Here is an 18867-nt window from a genome sequence, read left to right as displayed (position 1 = left end):
AGCCATATTTTCACCTCCAGGCCTTTCTTCTTATTTCATTTGTCTAGTAACAAACATTCTTATACCAGATACCTGCATGGCTTTCTAGTTACTTCCTTTTAGTTTTAATTCAAGTGCCACCTTCACAGTCAGTTTTTCCCTGACACCTTATATAAAAAGCTATCGTTCTCCCAGTACTGTCTTCCCTTTCTTTTTCTTTGTAGCACTTTTCACCATCTGAAATAGTATTTCATTTCATTTTCTTGTGTAGGCTCCCACCCTTACCCAGAATGTAAGCTTCATGAGAGTAAGGGATTTTAGTCTTTGTACAGTGCTGAACTTTTAGCTCTAGAACAGTGCCTGACACACAGGAGATTTGCTACAACCTGCATGCATGGATGGATGGATGGATGGATGGATGGATGGATGGATGGATGGATGGATGGACGGACAGATGGACGGATGGACGGATAAACATATAGACAGTGCACAGATGTATGGAAAGAGAGGAGGATAAAGGATGACTAGGAGGTCAGATTCGAAGGTTAGGAAGAAGAATTACTTTGATTTTGAATATATTTTGTTTGCAGAAGTTACCTAGTAAAGACGTCAAAAAGGCTGGTAGAAACTACATAACATGTAAAACCTGGGATTTTGTTTAAATGAGTTTCTGAAACGAGAAGCTGCCACGGACCAGCGCAGCTCCAAGGAAACACACTTATCAAAACAAAAACGATGGGACCGGGAGGACTCTTCAACATGCCTGGCAGTATCCGAGTGCCCCATAGCCCCAGTTTGCTTTATTATATAGCCATATGCAAATCAAGGACCTTGATACAAAGTTGCACATCCAAGGCTAAGACAGGAACTCTCCCAAGGCAAAAACAGGATACATTAGTGAAATCTACCAACATCTGAAACAGAGTCAGAGGAAGGGCATGTATATATTGCTTCCTGCAACCCAAAGCAGCAAGTAGAGTGGGTGCAAATTCTCAGCATCATAGCCAAATATGGAGATGGAGGAGGGAGAACTTAGCCTTTTGCTAAGCCTCGAATCTAAAATGGCTTTTTGCCATTTATGGTCCACAATAAGAAACTATTATAATTTGGAGTGCAGTCTTAACCATTGTCATTTTTAAAATAATACAGCCTCTTTATGTTTCTGGCTTTACAGTATAAATAATTTATTTCCAGCCCTGGCCGGTTGGCTCAGTGGTAGAGCGTCAGCCTGGCGTGCAGGAGTCCCGGGTTTGATTCCCGGCCAGGGCACACAGGAGAAGCGCCCATCTGCTTCTCCACCCCTCCCCCTCTCCTTCCTCTCTGTCTCTCTTCCCCTCCGGCAGCTGGGGCTCCATTGGAGCAAAGTTGTCCCAGGCGCTGAAGATGGCTCTATGGCCTCTGCCTCAGGTGTTAGAATGGCTCTGATTGCGGCAGAGCGACACCCCAGATGGGCAGAGCATCGCCCCCTGGTGGGCATGCCGGGTGGATCCCGGTCTGGCGCATGCGGGAGTCTGTCTGACTACCTCCCCATTTCCAACTTCAGAAAAATACACACACACAAAAATAATAATTTATTTCCAATCATGTAACAGGTATTTATATGTTGAAAGACTGTCTTATTTGTGTTACATCTGAATGTGGGCAATGAGTTACAATATAGTAAGGATTAAAAAAAAATTTTTTTCTCAATATTAGGACTTTATATAACTGAAACAACTCATTTAGATAAATCAGAATAACCTCTGGCAACACTTGAACACCATTTCAGATAAATACCAAGGCTACCAAGGCTTTGGTTCCTTCCCATGATACCAATTTCTGCTTCTACTAATCTTGAGAAAGAGATCTGGCCCACTCAGTTATGATCTTTTGAAGTCTGGCCAAAGCCATTCTTGAGCTGATAAATTTTTTTAATTAAATATTTTTTTTAAATTAAATTTATTTATTTATTTATTCATTTTAGACCAGAGAGATAGAAAGAGGGGTGGAGAGGAGCAGAAAGCATCAACTCTCATCTGTGTCTTGACCAGGCAAGCCCAGCATTTCAAACCCGCAACCTCAGTGTTCCAGGTAGATGTCACCCCATGAAAACTAATAAAAAAAATTAAAAAAAAAATCTTCCAAAGTCTGAAAAAAATACTTGATATCAACACAGAAAACTGTATCATATTATAGTTGTATCGACTTTGATAGCTGCCTTTGTTGTCAAACTTTTATACCTAAGGATTTCTTTATCTAGTCCGGACAAGCCTGACAATTTCTTATAAAAAATTAACATGCAACTACAGCACAATTCCAACCAAACTCCTGAGTATTTACCCCAGGGAAATGAAAATTTACGTTCACATAAAACCTACACAGCTATACTTGCAATGCCAATCACTAGAAGCAACACAGATGTCCTTCAATAGGTGAATGTCTAAAAACCATGGTACAGCCACACTATGAAATACTACTCAGCAATTAAAAGGAAAGAACTATGGATACACATACAAGCCAGTGCGAATAAATCTCCAGAGTATGATGCTGAGTGAAAAAAGCCGGTTCTATAAGTTTGCATGCTATATTATTACATTTATATAAACTTCCTGAAATGACAATGCAATTAGTTTTAGTTAAATGTTTAAACATTCATTTGCTAATTAAACCATAAACCTATGCTCACATTTTCATGAAAAATAACTTACTTTTAAAATAAAAGTTATCGTGCCTGACCTGTGGTGGTGCAGTAGATAAAGCATCGACCTGGAGTGCTGGAATTGCTGGTGTAAAACCCCAGGCTTGCCTGGTCAAGGCACGTATGAGAAGCAACTCTGAGTTGATGCTTCCCTTTACCCCCTACGATGCATTTTCTTTCTCTCTCTCCAAAATCAATGAATAAAACCCTTAAAAATAAATAAATAAAAATATAGCAAGAGAGGCATTGTTTTAGATTTTTGCAAATCTGAAGTAAAATCTGTGTTTGTTTTCAATTTTTTGTAAGATCACATGTCAGGTGTCCTCTAAAAAAAACACCATTAGATACTCATGAAAGAATGAGAGTGAAATAGGCAGATAACGCCTTTGGAAAAACAGTTTTGACCTTATGAACCCAATGAAAGAGATTAAGGGGTCCTGGGTCACACTTGGAGAACAACTGGTACAGAGTACTAAGAAGTAAGGAAATAACCAACAATACTTTTTAAAAAGACAAAACTGAAAAAGGCAAAATATTGAGATGAGCCCATACTGGAGGAGTCTGCATTTCCTGGAATAAAGTTCTCCCATAGTCTTTTCCTACTGGAAGAAACATGTCTGAATATCTGTACAGAAATATTTACCTTATGAAAGGAGAGCCTTACATAAATTCTATTCTATTTTTAAAACATTTTCCACTGAGTCTCGTTTTTATGTCCCATCTATGTATGGAATCATATAGTTCTTAGTTTTTTCTGATTTACTTCTTTTGCTCAGTATAATGTTATCAGGGTCCATCTATGTTGTTGTAAATGATCTGATGTCATCATTTCTTGTGGCTAGACTTTGGAAGATTAAGTGGAATGATGATATTCTTTGTCATCATAGGGCAGGGTCCAATATGTTGACTGTTTTGCAGTGCCACAAATAAATGTGCTTGGTTTTCTTTTATGTGTTTCTACAGGTTGGGCAAAAGTAGGTCTACAGTTGTTGATATGGAAAATAATACAATAATTAATAATTACTAATGTAAGAGTAAACTTTGTGTTCTGTGTACTCACAACTGTAAACCTACCTTTGCCAGCTTGTAGAATTGTACATTTCAGAACTCATCTATATTTTAGGCTCACATATGTGCCTGAGAACAATTTTTTTTAGTGCATAATATATGCCAAGAACTGGAATAGAGATAAAAAGAGACACTTGTCTTTACCCTCAAAGAGGTGAGAAGATAGTAAGGAAGCATACAAATGTTGTAGTTGTTGGAAAGCAGATATGTATAAAAAGCAGCAGGAAACTGAGGTAAGGAAGGTGGGCCCAAGGGTAGGAAGGAGGTACATCAGCTTGGATAGGGGAGATAGAGCTTGAACTAAGACTTAATAGTGAATAGGAGTTTGTTGGGAGGAAGAATATTCTTAGACTCTTGGCATTGAGGAATCCAGGGTTGTTTCCCATCTAACCATACTTTGGTGGTAATACTTTGCTCATCATTGTTTTTCCTGTGCTGGACCTCCTAAGTTAGGGCCAGTGAGGAATCTTTCAATTTGAATTAAAAGTTACATCAAGGCCCTGGCCGGTTGGCTCAGCGGTAGAGCGTCGGCCTGGCGTGTGGGGGACCCGGGTTCGATTCCCGGCCAGGGCACATAGGAGAAGCGCCCATTTGCTTCTCCACCCCCGCCCCCTCCTTCCTCTCTGTCTCTCTCTTCCCCTCCCGCAGCCAAGGCTCCATTGGAGCAAAGATGGCCCCGGCGCTGGGGATGGCTCCTTGGCCTCTGCCCCAGGTGCTAGAGTGGCTCTGGTCGCAACAGAGCGACACCCCAGAGGGGCAGAGCATCGCCCCCTGGTGGGCAGAGCAGAGCGTCACCCCTGGTGGGCGTGCCGGGTGGATCCCAGTCGGGCGCATGCAGGAGTCTGTCTGACTGTCTCTCCCCGTTTCCAGCTTCAGAAAAAAAAAAAAAAGAAAAAAAAAGTAACATCAAGAGAAATGATCTGGCTCTGGCCAATGGCTCATTGGATAGATTGTACTCTCTGCGTGGACATCCCAGGTTTGATTCCTGGTCAGGGCACACATGAGAAGCAATTATCTGCTTTTCTCCCTCTTCCCCTCCCACAGCCAGTGGTTTGATTGGTTTGAGCATGGCCCCAGGTGCTGAGAATAGCTCTGTTGACCCAAGTGCTTCAGCCTCAGGCACTAAAAATAGCTCGGTACTTGAGCATCATCCCTAGATGGATTTGGCAGATGGATCCCAGTCAGGGAGCATGTAGAAGTCTGCCTCAGTGCCTGACCTGTGGTGGCGCAGTGGATAAAGCGTCGACCTGGAAATGCTGAGGTTGCCGGTTCGAAACCCTGGGCTTGCCTGGTCAAGGCACATGTGGGAGTTGATGCTTCCAGCTCCTCCCCCCTTCTCTCTCTCTGTCTCTCCTCTCTCTCTCTCCCTCTGTCTCTCCCTCTCCTCTCTAAAATGAATAATAATAATAAAAAAAAAATTAAAAAAAAAGAAGTCTGCTTCAGTATCTCCTCTCCTCTCACCTTAAAAAAAAATAAAAAATAAAAAATGAAGAAATTAATAGAGAAATGGTCTGAATAATATATAGTTAAATGTAAAAACATAATTCTTTCTAAGAGTCTGTATTATGTACTCAGATATTCTTATACCATAATCCAGGAAGAGCAAGCATGTCAGTCATCACTGGAGTTAGGTAATAACTCATGTCTTATAACTCCCTTTCTATTACACTGGCTATATTTCAAGATATTATTTTAGATGTGTTGTAATATCCCCAGCCAATTTAATAGTTTCCATGTCTTTACTATTCCCGGAATATTAGCTAAACATATAATGTAATTTGTAAAAATACACATTATCCTACATTTTATAGTTTGGAAAATATTGACTTATTTACTTAACTTGTATTTTAATATTTCAAATTGTACTCATAGAATATCTGAACTCAAAATTATATAAGCAAGAGCATATTCTTTTATTTACAAAGATATATTTCTGGTCACCTAAACTTACCAAGAGTGAGAAAGAGTATTACCACCCACTTGGTCATTCAGCAGTTACTGAGCTTCGCCCTGTGACATGTTCAGTTCTGAAAGAGGAGCTAAAGTGGGGGCTGCAGTGTGAGGAGTAGTATAAGGTTATAGTGGAGGACTTGCACAAAAAGTGGAAGTAGCATCTTCTGCCTGGATTGGGAGTAGAAGGGAGGGACTGGTGGCTGGAAAATCCGGGTCCGGCTACTTTTGTCTTCAATGACAGTCACACGCCAAGGCTTTCATGAAATGTCTTCCCTCATTCCTATAATTACTTAGTTTACTATTAAGTTATTGTGACACAAGAAAGAATTGGATTTACAGTATCTTCCTTTACTCTTACTAAGTAATCAAAAGTTGTTTGGTGTGGGGCAAATCAAAATCTGTCTAAACATATTTTTTATCTTTAATAATAGTAATAATATCTAGTACTTATATAGCACCTCTGTGTGTCAGGCATGCACACACAAGTATATTTATTATTACTCCGATTTCACAGATGAGAAGGAAACAAATTGAGTAAGATCACAAAGCTAGTAAGTGACAGGGAGGGTTTGAATCCTCACAGTCTGGCTGAGCTACCAGGGTAACTACTTACGCTACATGGCATCACAACTTTTTAATCAGTATTCATATACACATTAGCCATCTCCCTATGATAATTTTTCATTTAATGTTTGTTTTTGGATAACAGGCATTTCAGGGCTAGAGATCATGCAGTTATTATTTGGTATTTTAAATGGGAACATATTTTTTTTCTTCTTGAAAATATTTTGTGATAAAATGAAAATAATCAAAGAACGAAGTTATTTAGAGATTTAGAATATAGCTTAAACATAATGATCTTAAGAGAATGTTTTCTAGTCATATGTGGGAAGCTAGAAGTGCAATATATTTTCTTGAAGAAATGAAAATTAGAATAACCACTGTCACCAGAGGCAGATTAAGGTCAGTTGAGGCCCCATGCGCAGAAGAAAATATTGGGCCCCTTAAAAAAGGAGAGAGACAGGGAAAATACAAATACATGTTAACCATATTTTTAAATATATATATTTTGTGACAGAGACAGGGGGGAGGGGACAGATAGGGACAGACAGACAGGAAGGGAGAAAGAGAGACGAGAAACATCAATTCTTCATTGTAGGCACCTTAGTTGTTCATTGATTGCTTATATGTGCCTTGACCGTGGGGCTACAGCAGACTGAGTGACCCCTTGCTCAAGTCAGCAACCTTGGGCTCAAGCTGGTGAGCCTTGCTCAAACTAGATGAGCCCACGCTCAAGCCAGGCAACCTTGGGGTCTCGAACCCGGGTCCTCTGTGTCCCAGTCCAGCGCTCCATCCACTGTGCCACCGCCTGGTCAGGCCATATTTTTAAATAAATAAAAAATATTATGTACTATTAATGTTAAAATTGCACATATGGCCTGACCTGTGGTGGCACAGTGGATAAAGCGTCGACCTGGAAATGCTGAGGTCGCTGGTTCAAAACCCTGGGCTTGCCTGGTCAAGGCATATTATGGGAGTTGATGCTTCCTGCTCCTCCCCCTGTTCTCTCTCTATCTCTCCCTCTCTCTCTTTCCTCTCTAATAAAAATGAATAAATAAATTTAAAAATCTAAAAAAAAAATTGCACATATGAAGCCAAACTTGGTGTCATTAGAAAAAAGTGTGAAGTTGGGGTTTTGTGGGGCCCTTCAGAAGTCAGGCCCTTCAGAAGTCGGGGCCTAGGGCACGCGCCTGGTGTGCCCACCATTAGATCCTCCTCTGACTGTCATAGACAAAGAAGACCAAAGGATATATGAATTTTATTGCTAATTGACTAGAAAACAAGTGTCTGTCAACATTCTGTGTTAAATACCTGGGCTGAGGCAGCAGTCTGCCTGAGATAAATGATACGTATTTCTCGCCTTAATCTCACATACCTTGCACTGACGTTTAAAAAGTTAACGGTGCTCAAAGAATAAGGAAGAAGCCCCATGAGTTACAAAATAGAAAGAGGTCTCCTCTCTTAATGTTGGCACTGGTAGGGGTTTAGATCACAGACTGATCTTACCATCATTATATTAAATGGCGATTTAAAAACAATCTATCTGAGGTAAGCCATTCTATCTGAATCCTGTCCAACCCTGTTATAATTCATATCAGTTTTTGTTAAATCTGTTAAATAGTTAATGTTTTTTTTTTCTACTAAATATACCAAATAAATAAAATAACAAATACCGTATTTCCCCATGGATAAGACGCACCCTTTCCCGAAAAATTTGGGGTCTAAAACCTGGGTGCGTCTTATACAGTGGTTGTAGATTTTTTAACTTGCTTTTCCTGCTTTTTCGCGCTTGATTTTGTGTTCATTTTTGTAGATTTTTTTTTGTTTGTCTGGGGACAATCTGACACCAGCAAGGAAGAGTGAAGAAACCAACTATAGGAGAAGTTTGTACCTGGGTGAAAAGATCCTGGGATACTATCAAGATTGAGATCATTGTCAAGTCATTTAAGAAGTGTGGCATTTCAAATGCCATAGATGGAACTGAGGACGGGGCAATATATGAAGACAGTGATTCATCATCAGACACAGATGAGGACAAGCTAGTGGATGGGAGTTTTGACAGTAATGAGGAGTTGTATGAATTTTATGATGAATAAAACTTGAGTACAATAACTTTATGTAATACATTTTTTCCCCAGATTTTGGGCCCCAAAATTAAGGTGTGTCTTATACATGGGAGCATCTTATCCATGGGGAAATAACAGTACATATATATGAACAGAGCAGTATTTTATTATTGAAACAAACACTAGCAGCATTAACGTGGTGTCCTACTCTTTCCGTCCTTGGAGCAGGGACACTGAGTCTTATTACTCTACCCCAAATACATTTTCTTTGCCCCAGAGGTCTTGGTCTGCTCCACACTCCCTGAAGGTACATGCACTCTCAAGCTCTTGTGACAGCGTTGAGATGCCCTTGAGTTAATGCTTCCTGTCACAACTCCGCAGTCCATTTTTTCTCCCCTTTTGAAAGTATTTCTGGCCACAAAGCCAAAATGAGATAGATACCAGTTTTCCTCTTTCTCTTTATCCGCATAGCATCCTGTTCATAACTTGCCCAGAATACTTATTACATTGCATTTTAATAATGGGTTTGCTTAACCGTCCTCTCCCTACTTCTCTACCCTTGTTCAATGTTTGGCACATAGTAGACACTGTAAATATTTACAGAAGAATGAGTAGAGACAGTTGCTGCCTTTAGAGTTGACTATTTAACCTCTGGTGCTGCAGCAGCAGGAATCTGGAAACCCTTATCTGAAGGGAGCATTCTTTGCTAGGCCTGAACTGAACTGGAGTAGGCTGTTGTAAGAATCTTGTGTTGGAGAGGAGCCCCAGCTGTGTGCAAGCATGCGCGCACACACACACACACACACACACACACACACACACACACACACACACTCTGATGCTCTGAATAAGCCAGAACAAATGGAAATGTGGAACACTAGGAGGTGGAATTGATATTTATAACATGTCTTATCTGTTTAATTGAATTACAGAAGAATTTTTCTTTTATTGGCATTAAACTATTTTTTGAAGTTTGTGTAAATGTTTATAAGCGCGGCGCAGATTTATCTTTCTGTAATTTATCTTCCTGTGTTGTTATATATAGAGAGAATATTCAAATAATACATACATATTTTGAAATCCATTTCTCCCCAAAAATAGTGCAGTGCAAAGGTAATTTTTTAACATACACTGAATTATCCTTGAGACTACATTTCAAAGATACAGTCTTTGATGTAGTCTTATAAATACATAAAATCAGTCATAAGCAAAGAACCATGACTGGGATTGCCAATACAAATATATACTATACCTCATTTTACATTATTAGCATACTATGTAGATTAATTGGCTTCAAAACAGTCATTGAGCAGTGAAGTATTTGGGGATTTTAGCTGCTAAATCAAATTGCTTCTTATGTCACATATAATATTTGGCATCTTTGCTTTTAATTGCATTTTTTTTTTCACTTAGAACTTGTCAGTCTGTCACATTCTTAGCTAACTAGCAAATTAATTTCATTTTTATGTTTTATGACTAATTTTTACCTGTTCTAAATGTTATTATGATTTCTTTTTAATTTTAAAATATTTTTGAAAATTTATTTTATAATTTTTTTCAACTACAGTTGACATTCTACGTCTTACATTATTACTGTAAGTCCAACATGACCTAAATTTTAATTTTTTACTAAAAACAAAATTTACTAATAATACAATTTTTTTACTTTTAGCCTATCTTGATGGATATTAATTACTTTTTTTTTGGTTTGTTTATCTAGAAACCCTTGGTTTTAGTCAAATACATTCCTGTCTATTAAAGAAAACAGAACTTGAAGTAGAAGTGGAAATCTAACATATGAAGATACAGAACCTGCATCTGTCGATTCAAAATGGGAACAACAAGTGATGAGATACTATCTGTGAGACATACCTCCTCCTCCTCCTCCTCCTTTAATCCTCTGTGTTTTGAATGTGGCCAGCAGCACTGGACAAGAGAAAACCACCTGTATAATTACCAGAATGAAGTGGATGATGACCTGGTCTGCCATATTTGCCTTCAGCCTCTATTACAGCCACTGGATACACCCTGTGGACACACATTCTGCTGCAAGTGCCTCAGAAACTTCTTACAAGAGAAAGATTTCTGTCCATTGGACCGCAAAAGACTTCACTTTAAGTTGTGTAAGAAGTCTAGTATTCTAGTTCATAAACTTCTGGACAAATTATTAGTATCATGTCCATTTTCTTCAGTGTGCCAGGATGTTATGCAGCGCTGTGATCTGGAGGCACATCTTAAAAACAGGTAAGTAAAAAATATGAAAGAAAGAGAAGTAACTGGGTTTTATAAAAAGGTTGTTGAAACAAACAAAAACTTGATTTAAAAATAACAAGGTATCAATAGGTAATGGACAAATAGAATACAAGAGATACAATAAATAAATGTTTTTTGAAACAGTGTGATGTAACATTAGTATTTATCAAAAATATTAATACAGCCCTGGCCAGATAGCTAGGTTGGTTAGAGCTTCCTCCTGAAGCACAGAAGTTGCTGTTTCCACCTCTGGTCATGGCACTTACAGGAACAGATCAGTGTTCCTGTCTCTCTGTCTCTCTCTCTCTCTCTCTCTCTCTCTCTTTCTCTCTCTCCCTCTCTCCCCCCCCTTCCTCTTTAAAATCAGTAAAAATAAAAGACCATGAATATAAAAACTATACTGAGGAAGTACCATTTTATACCTATTAATATTTTTGCTGTTATGTTTGCATAATTAGCAGGATATAATGATAGACTCTATGCAAGACAGTTTAGCAATTTCTTTAGAAAGCTGTAAATGTAAATGTCCTTTTATCTACCTTATTATCCTAAGGAAATAATTCAAAAGAAGGAAAAATTGTATGTAATAAAGATGTTCATTGCAACATTGTGTATAGTTCTGTAAATTGGAATCAAACTAATTAACAGTAAAGTTATAAATACAATAGTACATCAACTCAATGGGATATTATGCCGCCAATAAAAATGATACTTTTGTTGTAACATGTAAAATGTGATTTTATTTGCCTGAGATCTTATAAGCATTCTGTTTACAGGGGCTAGTCTCAACAAGAACTGGGGGTTGGAATCCTTCAAACATTTAGTGGTTACTTTTGTTCTAATAAAAACTTTTTTAAAGGTTAAATAATTTAGTTAGCTGTTGTTTAGTGAGTATTATAATTTAACTTTGGTAAACTTTAAAATTATTCATACCCTTAGGAAGCATTAAAATACATGTCATGTCTTAAGTAGATGTAATCACATAAAGTGACAGAAATAAATATTAATTTCTAAATTTCAAAGTTAAGCCACTTGTGTGGTATAAAGCTGCAATAATTTTGAGTTCTGTGAAAACAATGCATCGTATAATAGAGGGTGGGGCAAAAGTAGGTTTACAGTTGTTCGTATGGAGAATAATACAATAACAAATAATAATACAAGAATACACTCTGTGTTTTACATACTTACAACTATAAACCTTCTTTTGCCTTGCCCTGTGTTTTGGGTTTGGAAATAACAGTATAAGTCTGATATAGAACAGCTTGTTGTTCTACGCACACATAAATTGTAGAATTGAAGGGGATTATCCAGTATAATCCCCTCACTTTACAAATCAGGAAACTGACTCACAAAGATCTGCTAGTTAATGATATAGAGACTTAAACTATAGTATTCTTACCATTCTAATATACCATAATGACTTTTCCACAAGTTGAATCATGTTTTCTACTGCTATATAGTAGTAAAAATTTCATATGGACAGGTGTATACATGTTTATTCTGTTCCGAAATATCAGTGTTATAATAAAATGAGTGTAGAAATAAAGATGTGTGAGGAAGAATGAGATGCTATTAAAATCTCAGAAACATGAAGGTATATAGAGAAATTACTTAAATCTAAGCTGTATTTAAAAATAAGCTCAGAAAAAGTGTAGGGTAAATCTGTAAACATTTGAAAATTCAGGTAGCCTTAGATTTTTGCATATCTTAGTTATCAGCAGGCATAGACTGCAAACATGGTAACAGACCTCCTGGAAATGGACACCAAACTTTTGAGTATGCTAGTCTGAGTCAGGTCTGGTTCCAGCTGAGCTTGAAGAATACTTTAGGACAGTGGTAGTCAACCTGGTCCCTACCGCCCACTAGTGGGCGTTCCAGCTTTCATGGTGGTTGGTAGCGGAGCAACCAAAGTATAAATAAAAAGATAAATTTAACTATAGTAAGTTGTTTTATAAAGATTTATTCTGCCAAACTTAGCGAAAATCTGACATAAAGTACTTGGTAAGTAATTATGATTATATGCTTTAACTTGCTGTAACTCTGCTTTATAAATTTTATAAAGTTACTTCCCTACTTTATAAATCACCATTACTGTAGAACCTGTGGACGGTTAGAAAATTTTACTACTAACAGAGACAAAAGTGGGCGGTAGGAATAAAAAGGTTGACTACCCCTGCTTTAGGCTTTTCTTATTTCACTCAGTAGAACTATTCTTTTAGGGGACGGGTTCTTTTGTGACTCTTTTATGAACACCAGTTATGGGATATTAGAGGAACTGAGCAGTCTCAATTCAGTTACTAATTATTTTGATAACAGCGAGATAAAATTTCACAAATTTTTAGGAATATTCACTTAACTAAAATGCATACAAGAATTTAATACAGGCATACCTCATTTTATTGCACTTTGCTTTATTGTGCTTTACAGATATGGGCGTTTTCATTTTTGTTTTTGTAAATTGAAGGCAAGACCCTCCCCCAGTAAAAACATTACAGCTTGCATTATTGTGGGACTTGAACCAAACCCACAACATCTCTGAGGTCCATCTGTGTGTCGTTGAAGTATCATTAGTATTTTCCATCAAGCATTTATTTTTAGTTTTGTTTGTTTTGTTTTGCTTTTTTGAGAAAAAAAATCTTTATGAACTTCTGAAGCAGTACAAAACTGGGAAGCTCAACTTAGGTGTAACAAACATGGATATGATGCTAAGCAACTCAATCCTTAAAGCAGCATCCCTCAAATTTTAATATGGCCCTATCATTAAATAAGCAAGGCTAGAATGAGCTACAGAGCGTTTGTTTTTAAGCATATATTGAGTGAGATGGCAGTTACATGAAATGATCTGAACAAAGTTGGTGCATAAGCTTGAAAAACACCACTTTGCTTTGGTAAAATATTGATGCTATATAACCAACCCTTAGGACCCACAGTTTCATTAAGATGACTAGATTCTCTAGGGCAGTGGTCGGCAAACTGCGGCTGGCGAGCCACGCGCAACTCTTTGGCCCCTTGAGTGCAGCTCTCTGGCCAGTTTAGGAGTACCCTAATTAAGTTAATAACAATGTACCTACCTATATATCAATAGTTTAAGTTTTAAAAATTTGGCTCTCTAAAGAAATTTCAATCATTGTACTGTTGATATTTGGCTCTGTTGACTAATGTGTTTGCCAACCACTGCTCTATGAAGAGGTCACTTTTCCCAGCTTACTGTTGTTCAGTTTCTACTAAAGCGTGTAGTATAACTAGCTGCCATCACGTAAATACTCTTGCCTAGAAAAGGATTGCAATTCTATTGATATTAGAAGTAGCAGGGAGAACTTGACATTAAAAATCTAGATCAATAATTTATAGGATAGGAAAAAAAAGGATCTATAGGCTGGTCTCAGAAAACTGAGTTTGTTGTACAGGGACTTGGGTTAACATTTAGAAGAATTTGTAAGCTTTAAGGTAGCCACATCTTTCCAGAGATTGTAGCATATGAAGAACCCACCAACACTGCATATTATGAATAAAGAGCAGAAAAATGTCTTTTTACTAAAGTAGGAAGGATTATAAAAATACATACTAAAAAGGGTTCAGAATAAAGGAATATTTACAGGATGTGAAACTATTAATCTGCAGCCATAATGAGGCCCCTCCAAGTTCCCAGAATCTCTGCTTTTTTCTCCTTCCGTTCTTGCTCATGTTTCTTCTGTTGCTCCTCCCTGGTCTGGAAACGAGGTTGCTTGTAAGTTTTCTTGTGGAAGCTAAGTCTGTTTATATATCATTCAGACATTTATTTTCTTTAGACTGTCCCCATGGTTTCAGTTTTCCTTTGTGTGGCTCATAGGTGAGGGGACGAGACAAACTTGCTTTGAGATCAACACTGGTTTTCTGTCAGAGACCGGAGTCTGTGCTGCTTATGCGGTCAACCTGAATGTGGTAGTAACTGGGGCAGAATTCCCCTTTGTGGTCTTTAACTGGTTTATTCCAACCATAGCCTGGCCTTTTGGGGTATTCCCAGATATGGTCACATGTGGAGACTTTCTGTGGAGTTTTGGTCAGTGAACGCTTGTACTCGTTATCTTTGGTAGTGGCTGAAAACCTGACATTCATTTTAGTTCCTGAGAGAGTAGAGTGCTTGACCGACTGATCCACGGTGACCTGGGCCCGGCCTTGCAAGTATCCCTGGCTTGTGGGAGTACAAGCCATAGAGAGTCGTCCTTGGAGACGAACTGGAGTTGCCACCAATTCCTTAGTGACAGATTGCTTCTTCAGTTCTTTAAATAAATCGCGTTGTTCAAAATGTTTCTTTTTTCTCATAATATATTGATCAATGGATTCCATTTCCTTAAAACGGGCCTCATGAAGCTTCTTAAAGTTTGGAATAGTGCTTGCAATGCTTTTATTTTTTTCAGATTTGGAAAACCCATCTATGTGGACAGACTTCTTTTTTCTGAAAGTACCTTTGAATCTTCATTACCTCCTTGATTCTTCTCTGGTGGAGAAGGAGCTCCTGCCTCAGTTCTGAGAGTGGTTTTCCTGCTTTTCTTGAGTCTGGAACTCAGTGGGATTACTTGTTTTTATGATCCTGAATGATCCTGCTGAGAGTCAGGATTCCTGTGCACTGTCCTGTGCCTTCTGGTTTGGGTGACACGCCAGTTTGTTTCCTCTCAGCTAGTTCCTGGCTGCTAATCTGTATCTCAGTCTCATCATAAGAGGATGGGGAAGTTAGACTTTCTTTCTGATTTTCATTTTCTTTTCTTGCTTCCTGTTTCAGGTGGGCTTTCAAGGCTTTTAGCAGGTTACCTCAGAGGCCCAGACTCTTGGTCAGGTTCTGCAGGTCACTGTACTTGAAGGAGTTCAGCTCCTCCACAGACGGGATGGTCATCGCAATCCACAATCCAGGAAACCACGCCAAGTACCTTCCAGATTCCACTGCACCTTTCAAAACTCTGGCACCACACTAAGCGTTTTTTCAAGCATTTATGTTGATGATATAAAAACCTGGGAATTACAAACTGTTCTTTCATTTATAGGTTGATATAGACTAAGCAGTTAATGGCTAGTTGAAAGTTCCATTTTTCCAAGTGTGCTTATTAATATTTGAGCTACTAATTTAATTATTTTCAAAGTGTCCTAGGCCTGTATTGTCAAAGATATATTGAAAATGTGTATGATTTGAAAAGATGTGACTCTTAATTGATATAAACACCAAAGAGTAACTATAGATTATTAAAAATAAGGTAAATTATAAAATAGAAGTTTTATATCCCATTTGAACATATATGTGATTAACAGCCTGTCCTTTATGTAGTTTCTCAATTAAAAATGTTGACATTCAGGTAGAGATGCTTACTATCCAGCACTCTAGCCACACTAAATAAATAGTTCATTTGTTCATTCAGCAAATAATTAATATCTGCTATGTACCAGGTACTGTTCTAGATGTTAAGCAGTCTTCATAAACTGATAGTAGGTTAGAGGCTACTGCTAGGTTGTAAATTCCTTCAGGGCAAGGATCATGTCTTTAGGAGTCTTTTAATTCCCTTGTCCAGAGTTGACATTTACCTAATGTTTGTTCAATTAAATTGTTAACCTGTGCTCTGGTTATCTATTGCTGAGAAGCTAACCACCCCAAATATAGTAACATAAAACAAGCATTTGATTCTGCTTATGGATTCTATGACATTCAGACAGGGCACAGCAGCTATGGCTCGTGGTTACATTATATCTGGGCTACAGCTGGAACGAACTGAAGATAGGAACTGCACCAGTGGAACTGGAGAAGCTACTCCAAGATGGCTTCTTTATTTACATGGCTGGACCTTAATGGGAATAACTAGAGGCATAGGCTCAGCTGGGACTTGTCAGCTGGAGAGCCTAAACATAGTCTCTCTACCATGGTGGGCTCAGGGTATTGCAAGTTCTTAAATGACACTCAGTGTTCCAAGTGAATAAGGCAGAAGAAGCTGCATGGCCTTGTATGATCTAGCCTTGAAGTCACATAGCATCTTTTATGCTGTTAACTCTGTTTGAACCAATCCACTCAGATGCAAGGAGAGGGGATATAGACTTCAATTTTTGATGGGAGGAGGTAAAAATATTTGTAACTGTTTTAAAACCAACACAATCTAGCAACAAGAATGATGTCATGAGACACAGAATATAACTGTGGCTCTCTGTACCCAGTCTCACTCATTTGTTAGGAATTGTTAAGTTTCATTGAAATGCATAGAATTCCAGTGCCAGCAACAGCAATTCATGTATGATATAAAAGTTCTATGACTATTATGTGTCATTGTTCCTGAAACAGGATTTGGAAATATCTTAATTATTAGGAAAAATATAGCATTAAGAGTACTTTGCATAGATCTGGCAATTTTGTGTTTAAAATTACCTTTTCTATTTGAATGAAATTCTACTCTTAATCTCCTTCAGTTTGAGGACAGCTGACATATTTGGCTTACAGTTAAAAGTAAAATATTTGTGAAAAATGTGTTTTTAAATAAAATTATTAGTTTTTAATTAATTATATGTTAGTAAAACAATGAAGAATTTTAAAAGATATGGAGGCTCTGGCTGGTTGGCTCAGCGGTAGAGCGTTGGCCCAGTGTGTGGAAGTCATGGCTTCAATTCCCAGTCAGGGTACACATGAGAAGCACTCATTTGCTTCTCCACCCTTCCCCGTCTCCTTTCTGTCTCTCTCTTCCCCTCCTGCAGCCAGCCAAGGCTCCGCTGGAGCAAAGTTGGCCCGGGCACTGAGGATGGCTCCGTGGCTTCTGCCTCAGGCGTTAGAATGGTTCCTGTTACAGCAGAGCAACGCCCCAGATGGGCAGAGCATCGCCCCCTGGTGGACATGCCGGGTGGATCCCGGTCAGGCACATGCGAGAGTCTGCCACCCTCCAACCTCCCCCCATCCCCGCTTCTCACTTCGGAAAAAAAAGACATGGGAAAGTGTCCATCTTTGAAAGGAGAATTAAAGCCTTTAATAAATATTTTAGGCCCTGGCCAGTTGGCTCAATGGTAGAGCAGCCCAGCATGTAGATGTTCCAGATTCGATTTCTGGTCAGGGCACACAGGAGAAGTGCCCATCTGCTTCTCAACCCTTACCCCTTTTGATTCTCTCTCTCTCTCTCTCTCTCTCTCTCTCTCTCTCTTTCTCTCTGTCCTCCTCCTCCTCCTTCTTCTCCCTCTTCTCCCCTCAAGCAATCATAGCTCAATTAGAGTGAGTTGGTCTTGGGTGCTGATGATAGCTCCATGGCCTCCTCCTCAGGTGCTGAAAAATGGCTCTGGTTGCAACTATCTCCCCCTAGTGGGCTTGCTGGGTGGATCCCAGTCGGGGCAAAGTACAGGAGTCTGTCTCTGCCTCCCTTCTGATCACTAAATTAAAAACAAAAAGAAATATTCTATATATTTGTACTAAGTATATAACATTTTAGTAATCATTTTGTGAAATTCTACCAAGCACCATCAACTATAACCCCCCCCCCACTCTAACGTTCATCCCTGCCTCAACCTCAACAATTTAACATTCAAAGCTTAGGGGAATTATAAATGTTATTTTTGTTGTTAAATCGAGCATTGCGTTGCAGTTTATGGCAAGGTTCAGAACTATTTTCTTTTCCTCTTAAAAAACTTATAGTTTAACAGTATGGTAAAAGGTGCGTACAATATAGCAAAAACCTTTAAAGGAGTCTTATTGGCCCTGGCTGGTTGCCTCAGTGGATAGAATGTCAGCCAGGCATATGGACATCCCAGTTTGATTCCCCGTCCGCACACAGAAGAAGCGATCATCTGCTTCTCTCTCCCTCCCTCTTCTCCTTCTTTCCCTCTTCCTCTCCCACAGCCAGTTGCTTGATTGGTTCAAGTGTTGGCCCTGGGGGTTGAGGATAGCTCAGTTTGTGTGAGCATCATCCTCAGGCACTGAGGATAGCTGGGTTGATTTCAGCATTGGCCCCAAACGGGTGTTGCTGGGTGGATACCAGTCGGGGCTCACTATTTCCCCTCTCGCTTAAAAAAAAAAAGGAAGATGAAGAAGTCTATTTTTCATGCTGAGATCTTTCCTAGGCCATCAAATTGTTTTGAAACGTTTCCGGGTAAGGGCAGTCTAAAGCAAGATTGCTTTTTAAATTATTTTATCTTGGAGGAGGTTTGAATTGGGCACATTTTTACCAGCATTCTTTTTTCATATAAAATGTAAAAACTGGATATGCGTGTGTGTGTGTGTGTGTGTGTGTGTGTGTATGCAAATCATATATCTGATAAGAGTCTAGGATCCAGAATAAATATAGAATTCTTACAATTAATAAAAAGTCAAGTCATTTCATT

The 18867-nt window shown here is 38.7% G+C and overlaps 1 protein-coding gene and 1 pseudogene across 1 annotated transcript in view; one reads left to right on the top strand and one right to left on the bottom strand.

Annotated features, from left to right (window-relative positions):
- LNX2 (ligand of numb-protein X 2) overlaps positions 1 to 18867 on the top strand; it is a 70185-nt gene that overhangs the window by 24776 nt on the left and 26542 nt on the right. The window contains exon 2 of the mRNA XM_066369251.1: positions 10025 to 10548. Coding sequence (XP_066225348.1) covers positions 10136 to 10548 — 413 coding nt within the window. The 5' untranslated portion in view covers positions 10025 to 10135. The remainder of the gene's footprint in view (positions 1 to 10024; positions 10549 to 18867) is intronic.
- Positions 14168 to 15427, bottom strand: LOC136395093 (nucleolar and spindle-associated protein 1 pseudogene; annotated as a pseudogene).

This window comes from Saccopteryx leptura, chromosome 2 (assembly GCF_036850995.1).
Source record: "Saccopteryx leptura isolate mSacLep1 chromosome 2, mSacLep1_pri_phased_curated, whole genome shotgun sequence".
Taxonomy (NCBI): domain Eukaryota; kingdom Metazoa; phylum Chordata; class Mammalia; order Chiroptera; family Emballonuridae; genus Saccopteryx; species Saccopteryx leptura.
Note: the sequence above shows the minus strand (reverse complement) of the source record. Positions and strands in the feature narration are given on the sequence as shown.